This window comes from Gadus chalcogrammus, chromosome 1 (assembly GCF_026213295.1).
Source record: "Gadus chalcogrammus isolate NIFS_2021 chromosome 1, NIFS_Gcha_1.0, whole genome shotgun sequence".
In the NCBI taxonomy this organism is placed as follows: Eukaryota; Metazoa; Chordata; class Actinopteri; order Gadiformes; family Gadidae; genus Gadus; species Gadus chalcogrammus.
In genome coordinates, this window is record NC_079412.1 from 25099641 (window position 1) to 25126794 (window position 27154).

General features: G+C 43.5%; 1 protein-coding gene across 1 annotated transcript in view; it reads left to right on the forward strand.

Annotated features, from left to right (window-relative positions):
• Positions 1-14675: 14675 nt before the first annotated feature.
• LOC130386628 (espin-like) overlaps positions 14676-27154 on the forward strand; it is an 18009-nt gene continuing 5530 nt past the window's right edge. Inside the window, exons 1-4 of the mRNA XM_056595677.1 lie at positions 14676-15460; positions 16736-16929; positions 24891-25077; positions 25783-25965. Of these exons, the coding sequence (XP_056451652.1) occupies positions 15170-15460; positions 16736-16929; positions 24891-25077; positions 25783-25965 (855 nt within the window). The 5' untranslated portion in view covers positions 14676-15169. The remainder of the gene's footprint in view (positions 15461-16735; positions 16930-24890; positions 25078-25782; positions 25966-27154) is intronic.

Consider the following 27154-nt stretch of genomic DNA (forward strand, 5'->3'; position numbering starts at 1 on the left):
GTCGCTTGGTAGTGTTTGTGTTTAGTTCGGGGGAGAGAGAGAGAGAGCTGCTCTGCTCTAGGAAGGATTTGAGTTGAAGTGTGGAGAACAGCCCGGAGCGCGCCCCATTTATATGAGTCCGGCGCGTCGGAGGGGCGGGGCCACAAGCCTATTGTGTCGTTTGACACACCGGAGCGATGCCTCTGGGACTCTGAGGCACCAGCGACACTATCTGCACCATCTGGGGGCGTGGTGGCCCCGCGTCCTGCACTGGCATGCACTCCGACTGCGGAGAGTCTGGCTTGGATGTTGCCCTTGATTGCTTTTTTTAAATTTAGGAGCCCAAATCTCAAGCGACACAGGCGTCAACACCTTATGCAGCTTCTATAAATCCGAGCCAAGTTTAGGCCTGCAATGCAAATGACTACCCAACCCGGTTCTAGTCCGTTTACTGTTCGTGCCAAACTTCGTTGTCTTTAATTTAGGCCTATTATTATTATTTCTCGTTTCTCTTGGTTTATCTTCTATATATAAAAGCTTTTATTCAGTTGCTGATTTCTGCTCCATGCTGTAGCAGCATTACGACCGAGTCAGGTTTAGGAAATATATGAGTATTAGACTAACTACGAAATATAATCCAACTTTTCGAAATGCTACATTTTCTTTAATTGTTTGTCTGTCACTTTAGCATAAACAATTCCGAAAAAAGGTTCCGAGGCACGCAAGTCTTGCGTAGTAGCTCGTCTAATCTTATGCTGCAATTAATGAAGCAGATACCCAAGCCACGCTATGTATGGATTAACATCTGCTTGAGGGTCTTTGTTAGGTGCTCCAGTCGGGACCGGGCTGTTTACCTGGTCAAAGCATCTCAGGTGCAGAGACACGCTTTTTGACAAAGCCTGTGTCTGTTGGATGTTTTATTTGGAATAATTGGACCCCTCATTTATGGAAAAAGTCAATTATAATTAGACAAAACTGAAATCAATTGTTAGGAATACTCAGCTTCTATGTAAAATGCTAAGTCTGTTGTTTGTGTTCATCTTAATGTAGGCCTTCATATGACTATAACTTTAATCTTTAAGCATAAATAATCAAATTGACTGTATTTTACAATTTATTGTAACATGCAGTCATGAAAACGGTTTTATGAATTCAATCCAGCATCGTTCTGCAAACCGAGCTCGTGCGCTGCGCAGCGCTGCCCAGGGACCGGTGGGATTCACGCGTTCGGCACGCGCCAGAGCTGCACAACAGATGGCCCCTGAGGCCCTTCCCCCCTCCCCCTCCCCCTCCCCCTCCAGTCTCGCGCAGTAGCCGCGTGCACTGCAAGGCAGGAAGTTTTTTTATCCACCAGCGGTACAGTCCCGGCTCTCGTTTCGCTCTCCGTCATCGATGGGTTCAGATAGCGTCTTTTTTTTCAAACGGTAAAGCATTGTTACCCTCCCATCTGCATGGAGTCGGGGTGGGGGCAGGGATTTACTGTCGTGCGGGAGGAGCAGATATTAAAAGGGAGCCCAACGTTTTTAGCTAATGTATTGCAGGGGGGGGGGGTTCCAACGCCAAAACCAACAAAGAATGTATAGATTAATAATTTATAATGTCGTTGCGGGGGCTGCAGTATCTGCTTTGCGGCATTGCTTTACGCACCAATAGCAGTGAAAGGCGGGAACGTGTTATACTGTCTAAAAAAAACACCTTCTCCAAAATTTGGGCCGTTTCAACATTTAAAAAATAGAACATAATTCTAAACGGAGGAAGGAAGCCTGGGCTACGATTTGGTACAGGCGTGGATCGTGCGTGGGGGAGGTGCACGTGTGTGTGTGTGTGTGTGTGTGTGTGTGTGTGTGTGTGTGTGTGTGTGTGTGTGTGTGTGTGTGTGTGTGTGTGTGTGTGTGTGTGTGTGTGTGTGTGTGTGTGTGTGTGTGTGTGGGTGTGTGTGTGTGTGTGTGTGTTTTTGTGGTTGTGTTTGTGTGCATGTGTGAGGGGGTGGAGGGGGGGTAGACGTCGTTCCGTCTACAAGCTGCCCTCATTGCCTTGGTGGTTTGAAAAAAGGGGCTCTACACAGATAGGCTGATTTGCACGCGTCCGGCCCCATGGGGGCCCCAAGTAGCCTAACTGCCACGACGTTGAGTCTGAGAACTGGGTGCTCCGAGATAAGACAAAATTAAATTGCGGGCTTCGGTTGGGAGCCTGTGTGTTGGGCATCCATCTGTGCGAGCAGATAGGACAGCAGCCCTTTGTTTGAGGCAACAAGAGTTGTGCCGCAAGTGCATGGGAAGCAGATCCAATGCTTTTTGGGTTGAATAGATACAAAAACGTGGGCCTTTCTCCTTAATGAGAGGCACGAACGGGTTTCGCTAATGTATGTAATGTAATGATCTATGCGGTTTAATTGGAGGGAATTAAGCAGTTGTATGTCAGTCTTCTGGCTCTTCAACTAAATATGATATAAGATATAGGCCCACATTCTCTCAAATACATTTATATTTTCACTATACGACTAAATATGAAAAGGACATTAATGATACAAAATAAAATATGCTAAGCTTCGATTAAATATTGCACTTTATATATAAACAAATCAGGGATGCTTTATTTATTTAAATTGTTGGTTTGTAATGTGTGAACAGCGCATCACTGTTGCTGCAATCTCTTTCTCCTATAGGGTTTCTAAGGAAAAAAACTTGTTGTTTGGTGGCTGGTTGGAGAGTGGCTCGTCTCCAGCCCGCATGTGAACCGCTTCTATAATCAGCATGAGACCGACACGAGCCAACATCATGGAGACAGATGGGGGGTCAAACCCCAATTGCTGAGGCGAATCCATGCGCTGCTGGTGGCTTTGAGTGGTATTTTTGAAGGGGTTGTATTTGGCTGGTTGCGCATGTCTTTTAGCACCCAGACTACAGACCGTCTCATCTGCATTTGACGACAATACACCAAACAATCTTCCATGGCATTTATAGAGTTAAACTGCGTTTGTTAACAAGACATTGAAAACACGATGATCTTGGGATGCCATATGACGCGCAGTTTTAAAATATGTATTTAATGTGGCAAAGTTATAGAATTAAAAAATGGCTTGGTTATGGCTAACAACTTGTTAATGCATGTTGTTATTATAAAATAACATTTTTAAAGAGATATTAATATGCCTATATGGTTATAAAAAAACTATGGTTATAAACCAACTTAGTGCAATATAGATTTATTTATCGAAGCAGAATGCAATAGAGAATGTTAAAATAAAATCTCTAAGAAGCACTGTAAATACATTTAGACCGTCCCTTGGACATATTTATTCTTTAAGCTTCTAAGAAATTATCCCACAAACCTCCCTCTTCTACACGAGGGTTACAGTTTCCTATATGTCAATGTCAGTCATCCCCAAGCCTCTAATCATTTATTGAATACATCTTCCTTTCATGTCGCATTGTGTTTTGTTCAGCTTCAGCAAGTGCACCACCAAATAGCGTTTTCAACATCCTTCATGTTTATTATATTCATAACTATCTACTGTTTATCAAATGTAAGGTAAGGGCATGTGTATACCAATAACATAAACCCACCTTACACTGTGACACAGAGGTGAAGCTTGTGAAGGAGATAACCATCTGTATTCACACTAGCCCGCTAAACATGAAGTTAGTACAGCCGAAAAGTTTTCGATTTGAAACCCAATGTGCATTCCCTGTGTCCTTGAGCAATATGCCTGGCACCTTATTTGGATGGTGTTGATATTCTAGAGGCTAAAATGTCATATTCTGCCAATGTTTCTGATGAATGTAACTAATATAATTAATCCACACGGCCCAGTTTGCTCAGCGCTCAATCGTATTCACTTGTCTGAACTCTGTGTGTTCATCTCTATTCAGTATATACAAGTCATGTTCTAGTTTGTCATCAAGGAATAGGGGGAGTAGTCATCTTGCTCAAGGACATTGGGGTTCGAACTCAGAACCATTTGGCTGAGAGTCAAGTTAAGATCAGCAGTTGCTTTGTTAATCCCAGACGGGAGATTTTGGTGTCACAACAGAAAGTAAAGAACCATAATAGAAGTTTGAAAAGAGCTATAAATGTGACTTCAACTAGGGATGAAACACTAACAAGATTCCTCTGCCTATGGCCTCTTACGGGTCTGCTGTTGTAAAGCACAAGATGATGCCTACACAGAACTGGACAGGGAGTACAGCCAATTCCAGGGGTCTTTTTCTTTGGTTTTGATCCAATAACAACCAGACCCCTTTGGGGTTGATCCAATAACAACCAGACCTCATGTGGGTTGATCCAATAACAACCAGACCTCATTGGGGTTGATCCAATAACAACCAGAACTCATTGGTTTTGGTTCTTATTCGTGTGATGTATATGTGAGCTTCTGTTTCATTCGGCTTGCTGCTGATGGGCCTCTCCAGTCTAAGACAGACTCCATCCCATGTGCGGATTAGTGATGGGTCGTTCGCGACCGAATCAGTTCGAATGGACGAATCTTCAATCAACATGAAACAAACCGAACTGATTCTTCTCTCTCGTTTGTCTCGTTTTCCCGTTCGTCCTCAGACTCGACTCCTCCCAGACCCACTAGTCGCTGACTCGCTGACTCGCTGTTTTTTCGCTGACTGTGAGTGGTGAAGAGGGAAGAGGCTTAGTGAGCGAGCGTACGACAACACGATTCAATATCAGTGAAATGGTAAATCAGTCATCTGTAATCTGCAATCTGTCTTTGTACTTTCTGTGTCATGCCAGATTAATCAAATATTTGAATGTCCCGTCAATCTGTCTCGTTCTTTCATGGTTCGTTCTTCACCTGGGGCCCCCACCATCAGTGCTAAATCAAGTTTATTATCTTGCTGATATGTTAAACATCCAATAATCAACTACAGCCCCCGATCCCGCTGCGTTTGGTTAAAGTTGTAATGTTGTGTTGATCGATGACCGACTTCCACAATCGTTTGAGAATGAGAATGAGGGAGGAGCTGATTCTGACTGACTCAGCTGAGTACCGTTCATTCCATGAATCGATTCACAGCCACCGGAAACTCAACTGAACGAACGAACAGACGAACAAACGATTCTGATCGATTCTTCTTGGCAAACTGACCGACGCAAACTGAATCAAGGAAAATAATCATTAAATCCATCACTAGTGTGGAGCCTAACATAGAAATCAGCACAATGCTTCATTGTGATGTATTTCGAAATTGCAAATCAATAGACATCCAAAGACCGGAAAAAATGCCATCAGCAGACACAAATTATTGTTCCAGTCAGTTGTAGTTTGTCCTGTTTATAGTTGTAAAAGTATAAGCAACCTTGATCCAATTGCTTCATGTGTTATGTAATGGCTTCAAACCTGAATCCTGGAAATGAATCCAGTCTTACATCAGAGATCTTTATCGGACCTCAAAGGGGTTCATAGGTTACCCATTAGAGCTAGAGGATATGAAGATAACTCCAAACGTAGAAGCCTCAAGGGTAAAATATCCTAACCCAAAAGAAAAAAAGAATCAGACATAGAGAAGAGACTCTCGTGAAGGGTCACCCCAACTGCAAAATGAAAGCTGGAAAAACACTTGTCGAACACACCATTTTCTGGTATTTCTGCTTTTGACGTTATTTGATAGGCCCTTTAGTTGATTGTCTGGTAAGAACATGTGAATCAAATAAGGAATGCTGAATTGCACATGTTTTCATATGATGAATGAGAACCTGTGCCGTATCATCCTATATCACCAAAAAAGACATGATGTTATCAAGGCTATGCAACAAGTCTGTTGCCTTAGATTCAATAATGTGTGAGTCATTTGTAGATCCACTGTTTGCCCTTATTCAGGAAATACAGAATCAACACACCTGGTTATAGTGAATATTTGTTCAGTACGTTGATAAGGTGATTATATCATTTTAAAAGTTAGGATGGAATTACTAAGGTGAAGTTGTCCCAGTCTCCCTTCTGCTTTAAAATACATGGAAACACAGGCTATTGTATAAGCTGACATGATAATAGTAAATAGCAAAAAGCGACTCTTCTGCACCCACTCCACAGTGGCGTCCTGTCTACAATCTGCTGCATCATGGTGAGTGGGTGCTCAACATAACATGATGCTGTCTGGACTTTTCCAGATGGGGGAGGTCTTTGTGTGTGTGTGTGTGTGTGTGTGTGTGTGTGTGTGTGTGTGTGTGTGTGTGTGTGTGTGTGTGTGTGTGTGTGTGTGTGTGTGTGTGTGTGTGTGTGTGTGTGTGTGTGTGTGTGTGTGTGTGTGTGTGTGTGTGTGTGTGTGTGTGCGTGCGTTGTGCATGCGTGTGTGTTTCAGATGTGTGTTTGTTGAATGCATGCGGATATCTATGCTTTAAAATGGTTCATTATTGTAGCACATAAAAAGACAAGTACTTTACTCAAAGCATAATGTTGTTAAATGACTGTTAATGTGTCTGAACGATGGCAGGGTTTCCTTCATAAATGAAATCAGACGTTTATTCTGATTTAGTATGAATCATTTTGTAGCCTATTATTGGTGTGATTTGAAGCTATTAAATTGTTAAGTTATAGAAATATTACAACATAATATGTTGTGATAGAAGTTTAAATCACTGTTTAAGTTACTAATGTTAATGTTGAATCGATTTTGTGAAAAATATTGTAGTGGCAAGCAGTAGGCCAACCCAACATGTGGATGTCGAAACCAAACATTACAATCCACCGATGTCTGTGTTCGGTGCCTCCGGGGATGCTGTGATGCAAGATGCAGAGGTCCATAGAACCAGGGCCTATTAGAATGAGTCAACTCGCTTCCCAAGCCTAAAACCACGCTGTTTTCTTCAGGCATCTGGCAATACATGTCAGACATTTTCACTAGCCTTCGTAATAATTGTTTATCACTGCTTTGGCGCGTCTGCCTCGGCGTCCTTTGAAATCAAGCGCAAACAACGCAGATAACTTTGTCTGTCCTTCAGACTGCAATGGGATAGGATTGCTTTAGACTATGCTCTTTACTCTGTGCCAATAGCGGAATTCATCTGTTAGTTATACTAGCTATTCAAATGTATTAAGAGTAATAAAGTATACAATTGTTACAGCTATAGTAATTTGAAGAATTAATAGGAGTTTTGGACGTTGAAATTGAGAAGCATTTTGCGCAATTGAAAAAGAAATCATAGATCGCTCTAATATCAGTTATATTTTTAAAATTGAACACACACACTCAAATCCAATTGGGTTCATAAGTCTTATATATCTTTTGTTTATTTCAACATAGCATCACATGTGATGTTTAAAAACCGATTGCCTCCCCAAAGGATTTGCTATGCTGGAGTCAATGTTTCAAAAAACACAAGACAAATAGGTGCAGATAAATAATCAAGGATCCAATGTAATTGATAACAATAGTGACATATTTTGTTTTGTGTTAGATGTCCTATTGGAAACGCTCCTGTATAGTTGTGGTGTGCTCATTCTGTGCGCAACGGGAATCCCCAGAATGGGAACCGTGCGCCTGCAGGACGCAGGGTTGGGTTGGACGCAGACAATAGGAGATAATCCCAAGGGCAAAAGAGTCAACATTTATGTTTGTATTCCTTCATAATCTTCATGATTTTGGTTATTTGTAGCCTATTATCTGAATAACTTAAGTTTGTCTTGGGTTTTGTTGTTGTTATCTTTTGCATAAAGGCAGGGCTTTTGGATCTCATATTATTATTATTATTATTATTAATAATAACAACTATACTTCATTAAAAAAATAATGCCCTTCTATTCTGTTTTTGTTTATTCATTTTCGAGTAGCAAAGAAGGGGATGCAAAGACAACGCCAGACTAAACATGTCACATGGGTCACACCCTTTGTGACTCTGAAAAACAATCAGACAGGCGACATTTGTAGATTCAGACGGTAAAAACATGTTCACGTAGACAGGATTTGAATGGCTACAAAGCTGCCTACCCAAGCCAAAAGCCAAGCCAAAAGGTAGCCTAGGGTACACATCTGGTGGCGTGACAATGTATTTGGGTTGGCTTAAGTTAGCTGAGGTAAGGGAATAGCGTGGCATAAGGAGAAGCCTGCTCGACCAATGGCAGTCCTTCAACTAAATTCACCTTCTGCCTAATAACAACATCAATCCGCATTTACAACAGCCAATAGGCATTCACAACGTCATGCATTACCATGAAGCGTCGAGAACTGTACAAAACAAATGTTTCTGTTAATCTAAAACATTAATGTATCTTATTTTTCCTCTTTTATTGCCCAGCCATGATATAGGTGGTACTCTGGTCGTAGGTCGCCTGTTTTGGACAGACGGCTTGTTGGCGGGGTTTTTAAATATGGGATTTCCCAAAGGGGGTTCCATTGTGCGAGCATATCAAGGGCACGAGAGCAGCACGAGCCACAAGAACAAAGGCACCAGATGGCTATCCTGACAGGGTCCCAATCATACTTGGAAAGTTCGAGAGGAAAATAGATCATACAATTTGTTAGGGGTAAGTGTGTTAGGGAAGTATGGTTGAGGTGTCGATGTCCAGGCAATGATGTCAATATTTCGTTAACCTTTAAAGTAGTTAGAAGATGGCATTTTATAGTTTATATGTAATCGTTTGCTATATGGCAACAGCTGTAGGCCTTATTCACAAATGACTATGGTTATAATGGATCAAGCTTCCTTTGTGGTCATTGCTGATTTTCACTAAAAATTAAAAAGGTAAATTATATTCTCTTCCGTCTATTAATAGAGCAATACACCTAATGTAATGATTTTCGCAATGCCGATGTTCCCTGTCCTAAATATGCAGCCATAGCCTACTGTAAACGAGCGCACAAGCGCAGCGCGTGCAGTCCAGCAGTGATAGGAGTGGGCGTGGCCGATAGGTGGCCCCGCCCCCTGAAGAGAACGCCATGCTCTCATTTGAGCACGAGCCTCGTGTTCTAAAAGGGCGCTCAATACAACTCCACACCTCATCCGTGTACGAGCCTCCACGCGCTGCACCACGCTCCTGAATCGGGCCGGTCCCACGTCGGGACCCGAATGCAGTTATGTTCCGTTATGGTGAGTTCTTTATTTATTTTCTTATAATTGCCGTGCAACGCTTTTATCTAATTTGAGTCAAAAAATGTAGGAGATATAGTAAGCAAAACCTCCGTTGTGGTGTGGTGTGGTGTGGTATTTATATGTTAGATAAATGACTCAACGGTTGCCGTATAGGCATTGCTATTTCTCAAGAATTGCGCGAACTGCATTGTCAATCATTATATGAATTAACATTGCTTTATCATGGGCATATTTAGTTAATTTTAATTTTGGTAAGGCTATTTTAACACGCAGATGCCACACCCACTTTCCATGTGGGGCTACATATAGCTGTCGTTGAGTTAAGATAGCCTACTTATCTTATTTCATAAGTCACTTTTACCATTTTTATTACAGCCGCCGGAGTCAACGTATATTTTTGTCCAAGTCTTTAGGCCAGATATTATTGATATCCCCCGTTAGGATTATTATCAATCCAATCAAATATAAATGCAATATTCTACTGTGCATAAATGTACAGGCCTATTTTTCTTTTACAGCAGGCTAAAGAAAACATTGTCGTAATGGTCTATTGTTAGCAGGCCCGTCTTTCCCATTTAGGGTCATCTCGCCACTGTATGATTCATGGTTGCTGCTAATGAGGCTCAGTGTGAGAAAGTCTGACGGTCTGAATTCTCACCGCAGATCACGGATGACTGGCTCCCAGCAGGAGGTCGACCTGACTGCCTGGTAAGTTCGAACTGAGGGGCGCCTGAAAGCTGGAAGATTTGTCCGAAGACGGTACGTTGACGTCGTCAACTATGACATTTGTGTGATCTGCTCTTCTTAATCAATCATATTCAAAATATAAAAGATTAGGGAAGCTATCCGTTTCTAAATTCTTGTTAAAATAGGAAGTAGGCCCCATGTATTGAATTTGGATTTAGTTAAATTGCCATTCTGTGACTTAAATAATAGGCAAGACGGAATTTGGCCATTTGAGCTGCACATAGTATATGCCTAGCCTATAGTAGAACTGCAAAAATATTGAGCCTAAACATTTAATAAAATCATATTTATTAAGATAAAGGCTAAGGTGTAGCTGGTCAATTGTTAGGAAATTAAGGCCATTCATCAATTAGGACTACATACACCGGACAGAGGGTCGAATTACACGTAAACCTATGGTTTAAGGTCTTTAAGGCTTAATACATTTTTATTTGTGGGGGCCGTTAATGAATGATTTGAAATGGTATAGGTTCAATTTGCCTTCACATAAAATCTGTGATAAAGCAGGCCTATAATTGAAGGTTTTTTTATTTATAAACTTGTATTTGGTATTAATAGAGAATTGCCAATGGATACTGCCATTGTTTGATTCGGTTGGAATGTGTTTTATATCTGTTGAATCCCGCTTTGTGTGTTGTTTTTGAGGCACACTGTTAAATTAAAGGGAACACAATAATGCATCATTGAGTCATTGACATGAGGTCGAAAGGTTCTCACTCCAATGTTGAACGATATAATGATATTAAAATACTTGACAGGCATGTTCTATTTTTTGTTTAAACATAATGTAATTTCAAAGATGATGATTATGATGATTTACAATCGTTACTGTAGCTCTAGACATATAGGCCTGAGGGTCATATAGGACCATATGCTACTCCCTATATATGCGAAATTGTGGCAAAATATATTAATTTAATAATGTGAGAATATGAAGAAGGTAGGGCCAATTTATTATGTTTGTAAGCTCTGTCGCAGAGGCCTAACATGATGTATGTGGTTGTTGGAGGTGAGGGTGCGGGGGTAAAGAGAAAAAGAGAGAGAGAGAGAGAGAGAGAGAGAGAGAGAGAGAGAGAGAGAGAGAGAGAGAGAGAGAGAGAGAGAGAGAGAGAGAGCGAGAGAGAGAGAGAGAGAGAGAGAGAGAGAGAGAGAGAGAGGGAGAGAGAGAGAGAGAGAGAGAGAGAGAGAGAGAGAGAGAGAGAGAGAAGGATAGATCAGAGTTACGTTTCAAACCATCTTTATTTTTGACAGACTAGCGCACAATCAACAATGTTTTGGAGAGAGAGAGAGAGAGAGAGAGAGAGAGAGAGAGAGAGAGAGAGAGAGAGAGAGAGAGAGGGAAAGAAAGACAAGACAAGGAGAGAAAGATAGAGAGACAGAGAGGGAGACAGAGAGAGGGAGACAAGGACACAGAGAGACAAAGACAAAGACAGAGAGAGAGAGAGAGAGAGAGAGAGAGAGAGAGAGAGAGAGAGAGAGAGAGAGAGAGAGAGAGAGAGAGAGAGAGAGAGAGAGAGAGAGAGAGGACGCACGCAGGGAAAGAGAAAAAACGTCATGTCGGAGGACTGTAGACAATCAATAAATACATTTTTTTCTTTGTTGTGTCTTGGTCTTATTTAAATATTAGGCCTACCTGCTGAAAAATAAAGATATTCCTTCTTGTCTCGTTTTTATTTGTTTTAGGGCCTACCAGTGCGGATATAGGCCTAGTTAATCATTTTATGTTGGTGACATATAGGCTATAAGAAATTAACAAAACTATGAATTGAATTGTTCAGTCGGCTATACTGCATTCGATTATGAAAATATAAACCTAACTTAGGTTTTGGATTAAAACTATATTGGACTGGTTATAGGGCGATGAACCTACCTACCACTTGTAAATATATTCAAACGGGCCTCTTGAGGACCGATGCCTTGCGGTCCCATTGTGGAGAAATATGGAGGCCTGCACGCGCCAGGGTTTAGTCAAGCAGGAGCAATTACGGCACGCGCCGCCCAGCTGAGCCGTTGGCCAGATGGGCCGCCGGAGCCTCGTGCGTGGGACCCGAGCCGGTTCACAGGAATTTAAACGGATCCGTAGTCGAGTTGTGGTTTAAAATATTATAGGCCTACATTATATATATACAACTAAATCTAAATAAATAAATAGACTAACCATAACGTATTTCAACGAGGTTCAAATATTGTCGTTGAAGACGATGATGAGAGGAGCGTCATAAAAAGTAATAAATTAGACCAAATGTGTAGGCCTATATTTTATATATTTTTTACTAAATATAAACAGTTAAAAAATAAATAACACCAAGGGCGTTTAAAGCAGCCATGGTTTAGTCAGATACGTCAGCAGCAGGGTTCTTGCCCATGCTGAGAGTCTTAACATTTGAATCTTCCCGCGCTGCACCAGATGGGACAACAATGCGACCACGCACTGAATAATGGACACGAATTTGAATAACTGTCACACGCCTGACGCGTGCAAGAAATATCCCTGTTTTCCCAGGCCTTTCTGGGAAAAACCGTTGGGAAGTCTCCTCCCATTCAAAGGGGATTTAGTACATGGCTTGGGTTCAGGAGAGCGTCTATAATCAGCCATGGGAAAAAGAAAACTCCGGAATACACACCACATGACTAAAGCCTGCACCACTGTCCAGGCACACTTAAGTTTAGAGGCTATTATTATAATATATAGCCGTTATAAGCAGCTGTAGCATAAGGCTGCTCCTTTATAAGGCCAGCATAAGGCCAGTGCATTTATAAAGGCCTTTGACGAAATTATAATTTATTGCAAAGGATATATTCTTTGATTTAGGCAATTGTTTAGGCTACACTATATATTTACCATCGCCATCGCCATTGAATAAAAAAAAGGCCAACATTGCATTTCTCTTTGTTATTGCATCTGATTCGTTACCCTATTCCAGACATTTCGTGAAACAATTATTTGTCTCTAAACACATAGAAGATGTACAAGCTGAACTCCGATATATTTGAAAATCGCTGCCTATGTGCTGTGGGCCTTTAGAAATGAATAAGACTTGAGGTTAATAATTCAATATGAATTAAAAATATAGAAAAAAAATCTTGCACATCAGAAAAGCGTGCATGCGCTCATGATTAGTCTCCTCGTGGGATTCCTCCGTCCCGCCCCGAGTTAAAGGTCGGTGCGCCCGCGCCGTATCTATGACAGTTGTCTCTGACAGCCACCGCAACAGATGGGTCGAGGAGAGGCACGCGTCCAGCACGAGCCTGGACCCTAGGGGATAGACCTGGCAGAAGGCGCTCGAGCGGAACAGGATAATCGACGTAATCTATTAAGTAGGAGGGCCACGTTTTACGCAGGGCCTGCGGTCACGTTTGCGCAGTACTGCACTCTCTAGCGCGAGATTTCTTTCTTACCGATGTGCATTTTTCTATTCTCTAATGTCTTGCCCGTAACTGAACACGGTTACGGGCCTGCAATGGCCTGCAATGTGATCAGAGTGTTATCTTGGCTGCTGCTAATTATGAAGCACCGCCAGGTTACATGTTATATTGAACAGTGCATAGGTAGGCCTATAATAATGCATGTAATAAATATCTATCTCTATGAATCACAACCAGATTATATAGACCATGTTATTATATTGAAGTGTACTGCATCAAGGCCAGGTTATATAATATAGATCATGCTATGATATTGAACGGTACTGGATCACTGCAGGCTAGCAAAGTTGATTCAGTATAATTATAATTTAAAATATAATAATCCCCTTCTGAATACACGTAGACCGCGGTCTACCAGTAGATCGCCGACAGATCCCAAGTCGATCGCGAGGGGTGAAGAAAAAAAAAAAAAAAAAAAAATTTTTTTTTTTATTTTTTTAAATAAAATTAAATTTGCGCGGGACATATACGTGCGGTAGCGCATGTGCTGTTAACAGCAGTTGAAAGCCGTCAACAGTAGTTACACACTCCTAAACGTTGGCATGGCTGAGGGGAAACAAGCTAAGACCTACCATTTTCACCCTGAGTGGGAGGAAGATTATTGATTATCGTTGAGAAGGTGCCGTGCGCAGACGGAATGAAACCCCCACTGAAGTCCGTAGGTTCACGATACAAGCCCCCCCCCCCCCCCCCCCCCCCCCCCCCCCCCCCCCCCCCCCCCCCCCCCCGTCAACAATTGTTCTCTACCCCCCCCCCCCCCCCCCGTCAACAATTGTTCTCTACCCCCCCCCCCCCCCCCTCCCCGCTTGAAGGTAGGTTTGCTGGTAGATCTCGGGAGGTTGGCTACTTGAAAAGTAGATCTTGGGTCAAAAAAGGTTGGGCACCCCTGACGTAGACTATAGTCGGTAAATAAGCTTACAGTATTGCAGGGCCTTGCAGACTACTGAAAAAAGTAGTCTGCACCTACACCTGTTAAACTTTCAAAACACCTGTTCAATTGTAGTGTTACCTGGACTAACACAATGCTTCTCTGCCACCGTTTGGTCATATCATGTATTGCAATAAATACATCGTCAAAATATAGGCACATAGGCTTACCGAGCTCAAGGGCTCGCATTTGAGCTATAGGATAGTAGACACCCTGCACGAACTAAAGCCATGTACTATTGCAGTATTAGTATTCATGATTAGATCATATATATTCATATAAATTATCTCTAATTTTGGCCTATTCTCCCACAGGTTAGGCTGCTTTAATCAGTGTCATGGTATTCCAGACCATCAGACCTATACAATGAGCATGAACATGATATTACCATGATATAACATATAGCTCTCTGTGAGAATCGGCCAACCATCCAAACAAGCAGAACAAATTCAGCTCACTGTGAATGAGTTTAATTGGCACACTGGCCCTTTAAGTCCTGAGCGGATAAAACGCAGCAGCACTTGTAACAGGCTGAAGCGATCCTCCACTCATGGATTATTCAACAAGTGGTGAGTCCCATGTCGCCAGCTGGGAGGGAGAGATATGGAGCAATAATCTTTTATAAAACCAAACAAACACCTTTGAGCTTTTTTTTAATTGTGAAAACAGCATTAGAAAACCAAAGCGACAGGTGAGCAGCAGCATATCTAAATCGACGGTAGGTGAGTCCAGGTCACATCCCCGCGAACATAGGTAGACCGAAGATGTCCTGAATGATTGGATTCGATCAGATATGTATCGGTTAAATATTGCAGCAAGCAGTAATCGGGATAGTGTTGGGCGAAGACGAAGCTTTGGGAATGAAAGATGCGTTCCCTACTGGACAACCTAGATCACCTTACCTGAAGACTCGCCCTCTTCGGGTGGGAATGGTGTCTTCCTGCAGACTTGAACTAACGGGAAAAACGAAGCATAGCGTTCAAATACATTACAATGGATATTCATTTTGCAAGATGAACTACGGGTTGTGTTAACACAGAAGTTATAATTATGGCGGAGAACACGCTTCTCGCGGCAAGGCAGGGCGACGTGCAAGTCCTGAAGGGGCTTTTAGGAACCAATGAACTGAACGACGACGTGAAGGATGTCCTCGGAGCGTCCCCCGTGCACCACGCCGCCCGGGCCGGGAAGCTGACATGTCTGCGTTTCTTGGTGGAAGAGGCTGGCTTGTCGGGGAACACTGTGGCCAACAATGGCGCCAGTCCGGCGCACGACGCAGCGGCCACGGGCAACCTGGCGTGTTTACAGTGGCTGCTGACCCAGGGGGGCTGTCGACCCGAGGTGAGAGTGTGGAGGTTCACCCGTAAAAACATAAACTCAGACCGTTGCCTTTATCTTTAGATATAATTGGTAGGTGTTAATTCACTAGATTGACTAGTTGGATCTATCATTGCCAATTTCATTCCCCAAGCAAACACTAACGTTTGAATTAAAATGCACAGCACACTAATTTCCACTTCCTAAAATGCTTTTCTCATTGATGGACAAAAGATGCTCAGGCAGTGTAACGTCATGTTCAGGAAAGTGAAATAGACCAGTGTTCATAACTGATGTTCTTTTTGTGGGCTTTGCAGGACTGCGAGGACATGATATAAGGGCATACTAGCATCAACCCTTTAACCCTGTGTCTTTCAGGAATTACTCTCTCTGTAACATATATAAAAAGTCATGTCACATGAGTTACATGAGGCCAGCTGTTGGATCAGTGTTAGGGAATGTGTGGGAATAAGTTAGCTATAACAGTGGATTTCTAACTAATGATTTATTAGGCCTAGCTTACTGTTAGAAATCCACTGTTATGTTATGGAACTGTAATAAGCGCTGTAGCTGTTCTTACAAATAACATAAATTGTTATAACCACTGTTATTTTTATAACCAATAACATTGATGAAAAATCACGATAATTGCATATCAAACTATATACTCTCACTCTCATTATGATATGCTTGCTCTGTATTCCAGGTTAAAGGGTTCACATGACCATTTATGAAGGGCCATAAAGAGCTCTGTATACCTATGTGAATATAGGCTGTGGGAGCATCTTTATTGAGTGTGTTTATTACCCTCATCATGTGCATTCATTCTGAACATTAACTCTCAGCAGTCTTACAGCAAATTAGACTGATTTGTGTCAAGGACAATATGTTCAACCCATATGAAGAAAATGATCTCAGACAGTAAAGATTACATTTCCCATGAATCTCATTGTCTTGAATCGCGGACGGACAAGAGCTGTTTTGGCTCTCTGAGGCTATCGTAATTGTTGTTAAGATACTTAAGTGAAGTGCACGGTGCTTTGGCAAATTCGGTTTCCCTCATTACAAAAGGCATCCCCGTTTCTGTGAATTGAAGGTTCAGTGTAGTCCTATTATGTGGAGAGGTGCTTGCACACAGACAGACCAACACCCAACTATAGAGCAACCACCGAGAACACACCAGCCACTCAGGTTCAGCACACTGGCCCTGTGTTGGTGTTTGTCATCATTTGTGGGAACACCTGTCAAATGTCCTCCACGATAACTGTTATTGTTGTTGTTGTTGTTGTTGACTCACAGGACAGGGACAGCTCGGGAGCTACAATCCTCCACCTTACATCTCGCTTTAGTCAGCACGAGCTCAGCGATTGGCTGCTCAAGAGCGGGGAGGTGGACCCCGGGGCCACCACAGACTCGGGGGCCCTTCCTGTTCACTACGCCGCTGCCAAGGGCGACCTGCCGTCCCTCCGACTGCTGCTGGGACACAGCCCAAAGTAAGCCCTCCCTGCTGCTGGACCGGCCCGCGTGTGAGCCAGGGAACTAGTTCTTTGTTCAATGAAACCCTTTGTTTACCTTCCTTGAAGGTGTCCAACGCTAGGTTCAACTTTGACGGTGTATTATCATAGGATGGTGATTCTATATGTTCCCAAATGTCTTTTCCGAACAGTATTTTGTACCGGAAATACGCCAGTGAAAAGTTGTACTTGTGACTTCAGACTACTGATGAAGTGATTTAATTGATATGGAAAATGATATGGAAATCCAGGAATATTTCGAGAACATCCCTCCCTTCCCTTGGGGTTCAGTAGCACAGAATTGAACTCATTATTTGCTTGGCTAATTTCAAAGGTTTTTGAATAATCTTTCCGAAACTATTAAAGTTTCTTTACCCTCACGAAAGACTGAAAGCCAGCAGCCAAATGCGACTTCAAGGACCTCATGTCGGTGGCCCTATCTATCTATCTATCTATCTATCTATCTATCTATCTATCTATCTATCTATCTATCTATCTATCTATCTATCTATCTATCTGGAGCAACTTTTGGTTGCAAGTAATTTATGACTTGGGAATCAAATATGAAAGCATTGTTCAATGTGGTATTATTATGTTATTAGAGAGTGGTTTTTATTGACTATTGTGAAATACTTCATGCCAATGTTTCTTCTATTAGAAGAAATATTACTATAAGACAGTGCTTTCTTCAAATGGCACATAGAAACGATTTTATTAGCTAGTCTTTTAATTGTTTTGCTAATTTGCTGCGACACCCAGAATGCATGTGTGAGTGTGTGTGTGTGCGTGTGTGTGTGTGTGTGTGTGCGTGCGTGCGTGCGTACGTGCGTGCCTGCCTGCGTGTGTGTGTGGAAGGGATGATGTGCACACAAATTGCACCGTCGCTTTCAATAGCAGATTTCCACTCAGGGTTACACACACACACACACACACACACACACACACACACACACACACACACACACACACACACACACACACACACACACACACACACACACACACACACACACACACACACACACACACACTGATTACCTCCAGATGAATGTAGCTGCTAATCAGTGCTTTGTCAGAGGACCCGTCCCTCGTAGAGATAGCATAGACCATAAGGGCTCTGATGGCATTGTGATGCCGCGTAGCACTGGCATTAGCCTGAGTAGTCCTTGTCAAGCAGAGCCTAGCTTGACCAATGACAGATGACACACACAACACTTAAAGCACACAATATGAGCACACATAAAAAAACATAGCTCAACCAGGAGTGACTTGCTGGTGCTCTAGTCTATTGTATACAGTCACTTAAGACGGATTACTTTTATGGGGGACATTTATTTTGAAAAAACATACACCTTGAATTAATATTTGTAATTAATGAGACTGATATCCGTACTGAAGGTGCAGAGGTTCTTCAAAGTTAACATGAGACTTTTACGACGGTTTGGTGATTGGTAATTGTCAACACCTGCCGACTGCTGTATCTCACCTGTCTATTAATCAGGTCTGAGAGCCACACCCCCTTCTCCGAGCGTTAAACCACCCAGACTTCCACGGTCTTTAATATTGGTTTTATCCAACTTGTGATATACTCAACACATCAAATCCCATTGACATTGATTTTGAGGATTCTCTTTGAGCTGCACTGGGTATAAAGTCGGCCATATAAGAAAGAGCCATATAAGTCCAGGGTTTTACATGAAGATGTGTTTTGCATCAGGAAGTGAGTGAATCGTCACGCAAAGTTTTGCAATGATCAATCAGATCTGTTGAGTAAACAGAGATGGTGTCTATGGTATCTATCCCATAGTTGCGGGAACAGAGGAAGAACTCTGTTGCTGTCAGATAAGCCAAATAGAAATTGGAGTGATAGTCAATACCTCTTGTCTCTCCAGGGATGGAAAGTTTGTGATGGTTTTACTGTGCACACCTCAAAGGATCCATTAGAGAATCCATATGATTTCCAACAACATTTATATCTTTAAGATTGAAAAATAAGAAGCAACTTAATTAAAATAATTTCGCCAAAACATACTTATTAAATAAATCATTGCCAGCCAAACAAGGAAGCATATTACAGTGCATTGTGGGAAACAGATCAGCTGGGGAACGACTTTACCAATAGCAATAGCATTTCTTCAACTCATTCTTTGTGTCACTTTTCTATATCAGATTGGAAACCCATTCCATGCAAAACCAAATTTTTACACACAAATGCATTCTATATTAACATTGAACATTGCCCTGGTCTTATTTGACCGAGTTCAACGGTGTCAACATGCTTGAGCATCATACGCAACACACGTCGATAGCCATTGTGTGTGTATTAAAAAGATTGTCTGTTATGAAAGTGAGACAGACATACAGGCATGGAGGAAGAAAGACAGGCAGGCAGGTATACAGACAGACAGGCATAGAGGCAGAAAGACAGGCAGACGGACAGACAGACAGGCATAGAGGAAGAAAGACAGGCAGACAGCCAGACAGGCAGTCAGGCATAGAGGAAGAAAGACAGGCAGCAGGCATACACACAGTCAGGCAGGCAGGCATAGAGGCAGAAAGACAGGCAGACGGACAGACAGGCAGTCAGGCATTGAGGAAGAAAGACAGGCCAGGATAGAGAACAAGCTATTCAGCGAGAACTAAAACAACATCCGCAAATCCAGCTATCTCTCATTGTATCAGTACAGAGACAACAGCAGCCTTGTAATGTGCGCCTAATGTGCCACCCTGCTATCAGGGTATGCAAACCCCGCTGGCGTCTCTGTGTGCCAGCCCTACCCCGGAGCTCCGGAGTAGCAGAGAGCACGAAGGAGCCCGGGCTGTTGTGTTTCACCTTCGGCAGCAGCTCTCCATATTGTGTGACCCCCCGGACAGGTGCGCCACTGCTGAAACTTTAATGGCCTCTTGGGGACAAGGCTCCTCCTCCCCCCCCCCCCGCCCCCCACCTTCCCATTCACCAGCACCACATTCACCTCTGCTGTTTACCACGGTCGCCACGGTGACCCCAGCAGCGGCACCCAGCGATAAGGCGTAATGAGAGGAAACAATTAGGGCCTTGGAAACGGTGGGGGCTGTGGAGTGCTGTGTTCGACTGGCTGTGGAGTTTGTGTGTACGGTTAGTTTGGTTTTAAGGTCCAACTTGGCCGCTGAGAGATAGCGGCGGGCGGCCATCTAGTGACGCGGATGTGGCGTTCCTAGTTTTATGAGGCTGTGACTCTGTGGGGTGCTCCTTTGTTTTGGTCCGTCGCTCATTCAGATGGGCAGCATGAGCCCTGTAGATACCATCGTCAATTATGGCCATTTAAAAAAATGTAGCGTCTTTGAGATGTTGTTTCATTGGTTTGATATTCTTCATCACGCTTCTAGCTAAATATTGTACAGGGAGGCTTGAATATTGTGTTTTAGGGTTGAAAATAGTGAACATCGTGGCTCTGTCAAAACGGCAATCCGGTTTGACAGAGCCAACAATCAAGCTTCTGTGTGAACCCCATCCCGGCAAAAGAGACAATAATGTTATTGTTAATTTTGCTTCTATTAATAGAAACACGCATCATTACGTAAACGGGGCAATGTTTTCATCCTCCGCTGAATGGTTTGACACGGTTCCAAGGCCCTCCTTGTAGTAAAAAGCTCTAACTGTGTTGCATAACTGGAAACGGCTTCCATTCTGCAGCGGCAGCCAACAGCTACTCTCGTGTGAGGAGGGGCAGCCACCACCGTGGCCCCCAGTCGAACGCCGCCGTTAATCCAACGGAACTATTCGAGCTGGTTCCCTCGCTGGATGTGTCACCGTCTTCTGGAAGCTTCCAGAAGCTTCTGTTGAGGCCACACAGATGTTAAAGCGTTTCTGCCAGATAGGGCTTGTTGTTTCATTAACGGATCACAACTCATTTGTTTTCCCCTATTCAGCCCACTATCGCAAAACCAACCTGTGTATTTGTGTTGGTGGCTGTGTGTGGTCTGTGTGTGTGTGTGTGTGTGTGTGTGTGTGTGTGTGTGTGTGTGGTGTGTGTGTGTGTGTGTGTGTGTGTGTGTGTGTGTGTGTGTGTGTGTGTGTGTGTGTGTGTGTAGTGCTTGTGTATGTATGGTGCGGGTGTCTGTGTGTGGTCCGTGTGTTAAGTGTGTGTTTTTGTGTGTAGTGTGTGGTTGTGTGTAATGTATCTTTAGCGATAGCAGTGGTCGGGAGTAACAAAAGGCTGCGTTAATGACTGTACTAGACTAGAGTGATGTAGAGTCGAGGAGTATGTGTGTGTGTGTGTGTGTGTGTGTGTGTTTGTGTGTGTGTGTGTGTGTGTGTGTGTGCGTTAGTGCATGCATGTGTTTGGCATGGGGTTGCAGACAGGTTATGTAATCAATCAGCCAAGATCAAGATCTGTTCAGCTAATTCCTGAATGACTTTATTGGGCTACGAGGAGAATAGATGCCGCACACTGGAATATTCCACAGAGTGAGTTGGCTGGCTCACACTTGCCACGCGATGGACTGGTTAGGTCATGCAGGGAAATCGGTCTTAAGATTCAGATTAGCCCATTCACCCCCACGGACCTCTACTATATCCCTTTCATCTCTGGGCCAAGCCTTTCCACAAGGCCCCTTTCTCCTGACGACGGCTCACGCAGACACAACATCAACATGACCTGTGTGGTTCTTTGCCAGCCTCGTAATGCCTTCATCCGTCGCATGGCTCTTTCTTCATTGCTGTTCACATGTTGTTATCACGGAGCAGACACTTTAATTCAGAGCAAAGTTTTCATACACATGGATACAGGAATTTTCCACAAGGCCTTCTGGTAGGCTGCAGACAGTGGGATTCGAAACCATAGCCTTTTAGCTGGGAGTCAAACACCTTGACCACTACACTCTTCTGCCCCCCATGGATGTGGACTGTCTTTGTTTTCAAGGTTCTGGCTAATGTCAAGTATCTGAGTTCTGTTGTGGACTGTAGCATTGGATACCACTTGACACATAACATATTACCATACCATAGCCGAAAACAGATCATTACCATAGCCATACTAAACCATTACCATTCAATACCATGACAAAGCAATACACAGTGTAGCATTAGCAAGGTCCATTGATACATACCACCTAGCTTGCTGCCATTACACTTCCTACTTCCATCGGGCTCCTCCAGACAACGGACGTAGGGTGGTCTTCTTGAGACCGGTTTATCGCAGGAGTTATGCAGAGGATGATGCATGACCTGGTGCTCCATGTGGCCATGCAGGAGATCTCTCTCTCTCTCTCTCTCTCTCTCTCTCTCTCTCTCTCTCTCTCTCTCTCTCTCTCTCTCTCTCTCTCTCTCTCTCCCTAGGTGTGTATGGAGATGGATGGTATTCCCTGTGCACATTGATTGCTCAATAAGCAGCCTCACTCAGCCCCAGAGTCCCATCAGTCTGACTCGGTCCAGGTGATGCTGCTCAAACCAGCCATCATCCACACTCCCACACAGATCTTTAATTGATAGCGTGGAACAACAGCCCGACTTGACACACGAAAATATGTCCCGGGAATTTGCAACAGGTGAAATTCAAGCATATTTCTTCTCAGAACTTCTTGAATTATTGAGAAGGAAAAGCTATTGAGAATCCCGCGAGCTCTTATGTGACATGAAAAACCATTACCCTGAACTTCACTTACTTACAACCTAATTAAGAGAACATTAGCTTCGGTTCCCTAGTACCCATGCACATTCTGGTAATTGTTACCTAGCACCCATGCACATAGTGGTTAAGGGCAGAGCACAACCTACTGTTCACTTTGAAGTCATTATGCTGATACATTAAGATGAATTACGTGACAGAACAAACAAACATATATATAACATGTCTCCTGCATTGGCCATTTTCTGTCTTTGAGTGACAAGGTGACTGGAGTATCGTTTAAGTTCTGGCCACGCAAGGCTGACCTCATTGTCCTTGCCTTTGAAATCCACCCCTCTCCCTCTCCTATGAAGATCTTCTGGAGCCTAGAAAATCCAGCTGAGTCTTGTAAACACATGTATTCAATTAAAAAAATTATGTTTCAGGTATTAAGTGTGCGATCTTCGTCTAGGTGTTTAAAAAGAAAGAAATATCTATCAGAAGTTCAGGTTTGCTATTGTTATCGTTGGTTCCCTGGGTTTGAGGTGGGATCTAATACGTACTTTTCATATTACACGGTTGTGTTGCAGGTAAACTCAAGCCCACTTTGGTTACACTCATGAATAATGAATCCTGCTGCCCACGTCCTGATGACAGAACTACAGATTATTTCCCCCCTCTTAGAAATTGAAATATTTAACATCAATAAATTGTTCCTGTTGTCATGTTGTTCTTACCTTAACTACCCTCCAACTAGTTGTTCAACTTCCTCAGTGCCGGGAAATCTGAGAACGGCTTGTAATACCTTTTTTTATCATAATTAGGAAAGGTAATTTCTCACATAAATTATGTGCATTTCCTACAGTCACAGTTCAATACGTTTAAAGTCCTATTCAAATTGCTGTAGACAAAACAAAATAAATGATAAAAACTGAATTGAATTACTTAGAATTGCAAATAAGTCCTTGTTAGTTGAGGGATTTCTGTCTGCTGTCAGACCCCATAATGCTCAAACAGCACCATCTCTGGTGAAACACTGCATACTACAAATACTCTGGCTGATATTGTGCCAGGTGGTTTCAGTTTCCATACAGACAATGACGTTGGTGTTATTTTCAGTTGTTCTAGAAACATCGCTCTGATCTCTGAAAACTGCTTACCGATGCCAGCAGTCTCAACATTGGAAATCACAAGATTTAAACCCAGGGAGCTTACAGAAGTTGACTTAGAGCATGCGTAGAACTGGTTACTGGTACTAATGTGAGCCTAAATCCCTTTGAGCCTTCAGCCACAGGTCTCTTCCTATGGGGTTAAAGGTCATTTGTCTGGAGCTAACCTCCGTGACCTCTGCTCTTCCTTCTCCACCCCTTGTTCTCCCTTTCTCTATTCTGAATCTCTCTCCTTCCCTGTTCCATCTCTCCCTCTCCCACTCTCGCTCTCTCTCTCACTCTCTCTCATCTCTCTTGCTCACTCTCTCAAACTCGTTCTCATCTCCCCGCCCCCCTCTCTCTCTCTCGCTCGCTCTCACCTCCCTCCCCCTCTCTCTCTCTCTCTCTCTCTCTCCCTCTCTCTCTTCCCAGTAGTAAACCGAAGCTAGTGCTGGAGTGTTAATCCTCTTGGAAGACGTGGTCGGTCACTTGTTCCCGTCCAAATAAAGCATGGGTTTATGGGATTTAGAACTGTGTGGCTATGTGTGTCTGGCTGTGTGTGTGTGTGTGTGTGTGTGTGTGTGTGTGTGTGTGTGTGTGTGTGTGTGTGTGTGTGTGTGTGTGTGTGTGTGTGTGTGTGTGTGTGTGTGTGTGTGTGTGTGTGTGTGTGTGTGTGTGTGTGTGTTGTTTTCTGAATGGTTGACCTGCTGTGACAGGAAAGCCCTAGGACTAGTTGGAATGACCTCTCAGTGGCGGGGAGGACGACTTCCATTAGAGAGAGAGGGACTTAAAATCTTGATGACCAATGGGAGATGAGATAATTAGCTGGGTTTGTAAGAGCCACAAAAAGCCGGACTGTCTGTCTGTCTGTCTGGCCGTCAATCATAATAGACAAAGGTTTCAAATGAGCAATGTATTCTGATTTCTACAACAAGTCTGTGTGTGTAAGTGTGTTTTTTGTGTTATGGAACTGTGTTGAGAGGGTTGAGTCTTGGACCCAGAAGAAACCCATCGCTAACCCCATTCTGCTGTTTGTATTTACCCTGATGACATTGTAGTAATTTTAAGCATGTATTATTTTGTGGCTAGAAAGAAATGGTGTTTCTGGGGCAATATCAGTGTATCCACTGAAAAACCCTGCTCCGAAAGGTGCTTCGAAATAAAAGCCTTTCGCTTGATGGAATGTATTGTACCTTGCTTCCTGCAGTGTTGTCAATTACCAAACCAAGAATGGTGCCACGCCCTTATACCTGGCCTGTCAGGAGGGCCACCTGGAGGCCGTCCAATACCTGGTGAAGGATTGTGGGGCGGAGCCAAGCATCCGAGCCAATGACGGCATGACTCCGCTGCATGCCGCCGCCCAGATGGGCCACAACACCGTCATCGTGTGGCTGGTATCTTGGAATGTCAGAGATCTGTAGTTCACGTTCGGATCTTCACCTCATATACTGAAAGAGATCTGTAGTTCACAACATGAAAGAGATCTGTAGTTAGCATCAGAGATCTGTAGTTCACAACATGAGAGAGATTTGTAGTTAGCAGCATCAGAGATCTGTAGTTCACATCACGTCAGACCACTATAGTTCACATCTGGAAAGAGATCTGTTATCAGAGATCTGAAGTTCCCAGCATGAAAGAGATGTGTCGTTGGCATCAGAGATCTGTAGTTCACATCACATCAGAGATCTGTAATTCACACCCCGAACTGAAGTTCCCATCACATCAAAGGTCATTAGTTTACCTCCCAGACTGTAGTTCACATCACATCAGAGTACTGTAGGACAGAGACTCACACTTTGGAACAGCTCAAAGTGTAGTGCACACACACGTACCAATACACACACACACACACACACACACACACACACACACACACACACACACACACACACACACACAAAAACACACACAAAAACACACACACACACACACACACACACACACACACACACACACACACACACACACACACACACACACACACACACAGACTTAAGCTATATTTAGACAATATATGATGCAATTTATGAAAATAGCATTATTTTTTTAAATCAACGTTGAACATTTTCTAACGTGTTCCGTGTCTCTGTACCCCCCAGGTGAGCTTCACGGAGGTGGGTCTGTCGGACCGCGACGGGGACGGGGCCACGGCCATGCACTTTGCGGCCAGCAGGGGCCACGCTAAGGTGCTGAGCTGGCTGCTGCTGCACGGGGGGGAGACCGTCACGGACAGCTGGGGAGGGACACCGCTCCACGACGCCGCGGAGAACGGAGAGCTGGAGGTCAGAGAGACAGAGAGAGAGAGAGAGAGAGAGAGAGAGAGAGAGAGAGAGAGAGAGAGAGAGAGAGAGAGAGAGAGAGAGAGGGAGAGAGAGAGAGAGAGAGAGAGAGAGAAACAGTGCGTGAGAGAGAGAGAGAGCGAGAGAGAGGGAGAGAGAGAGAGAGAGAGAAACAGTGCGTGAGAGAGAGAGAGAGCGAGAGAGAGGGAGAGAGAGAGAGAGAGAGAGAGAGAGAGAGAAACAGTGCGTGAGAGAGAGAGAGAGCGAGAGAAACAGAGCGAGAGAGAGAGAAACAGAGCGAGAGAGAGAGAGAGAGAGACTGTGTGTGTGGATGTGCGTGTGTGAATGGGGTTCTATTTTTGTAAGTGAGAGAGGGAGGGAGCGAAATCGGGAGAGAGAGAGAGAGAGAGAGAGAGAGAGAGAAACATAGAGAGAGAAACAGAGAGAGAGAATGTATGTGTGTGTTCCTGCTGACTACCATTTGCTGTGTAGCATCAACCCGATCACGTTTGTGGCATTCAGGTGCAGCACTTTGGAATGACCACCTTGTGGGCATATGCCTACAAGGCTTCTTTGCATGGTGATTCAGAGCTGTCATGTGGAGGTTTGCATGCTGCTCCACGCAAATTTGACTGCGGGCCTGATGCTGCTGCGGTCACTGAGGTCAACGCGAAGCTGTGAGGCGCAAAAGGGAAACAAATAGAGTCGTAGGCGTTCTTTACATTTCCCATTAGAACGGATGTTCACTGCGACATAAGACTCACATGTATTGACAGCTCACCCTAGGGCTGTACGGTATGGACTAAAATGTATATCACGGTATGATTTGAGGCATAGACGTAACGGTATTATATCACGATATGTTAATTGTATCTCCTTATTTCGATATAAATGCTTCTGAAGGGGTGAAATACTGGTGAAAATTAATGCTAAATATTTTCTCAAGTTACTTCTTTCTCTGAAAAACACTAATGTTTAATAATATGGATTTCTTTCTCGACTTGCTCGCGGACCTTGCCCTATAGTTTTGGCATCTCAATTTGGCTGAAGTGTGTGCGGGCAGGTAACGCGTACCTGGGATCGAGTGTTTTGACCATCTCTTTAAAGCCCTTTCTATCGACATTTTGAACGGGAACCATGTCCTCACACAGATAAACAGTGACTCGATTGTTATCATGTTCCACCTCTGGCT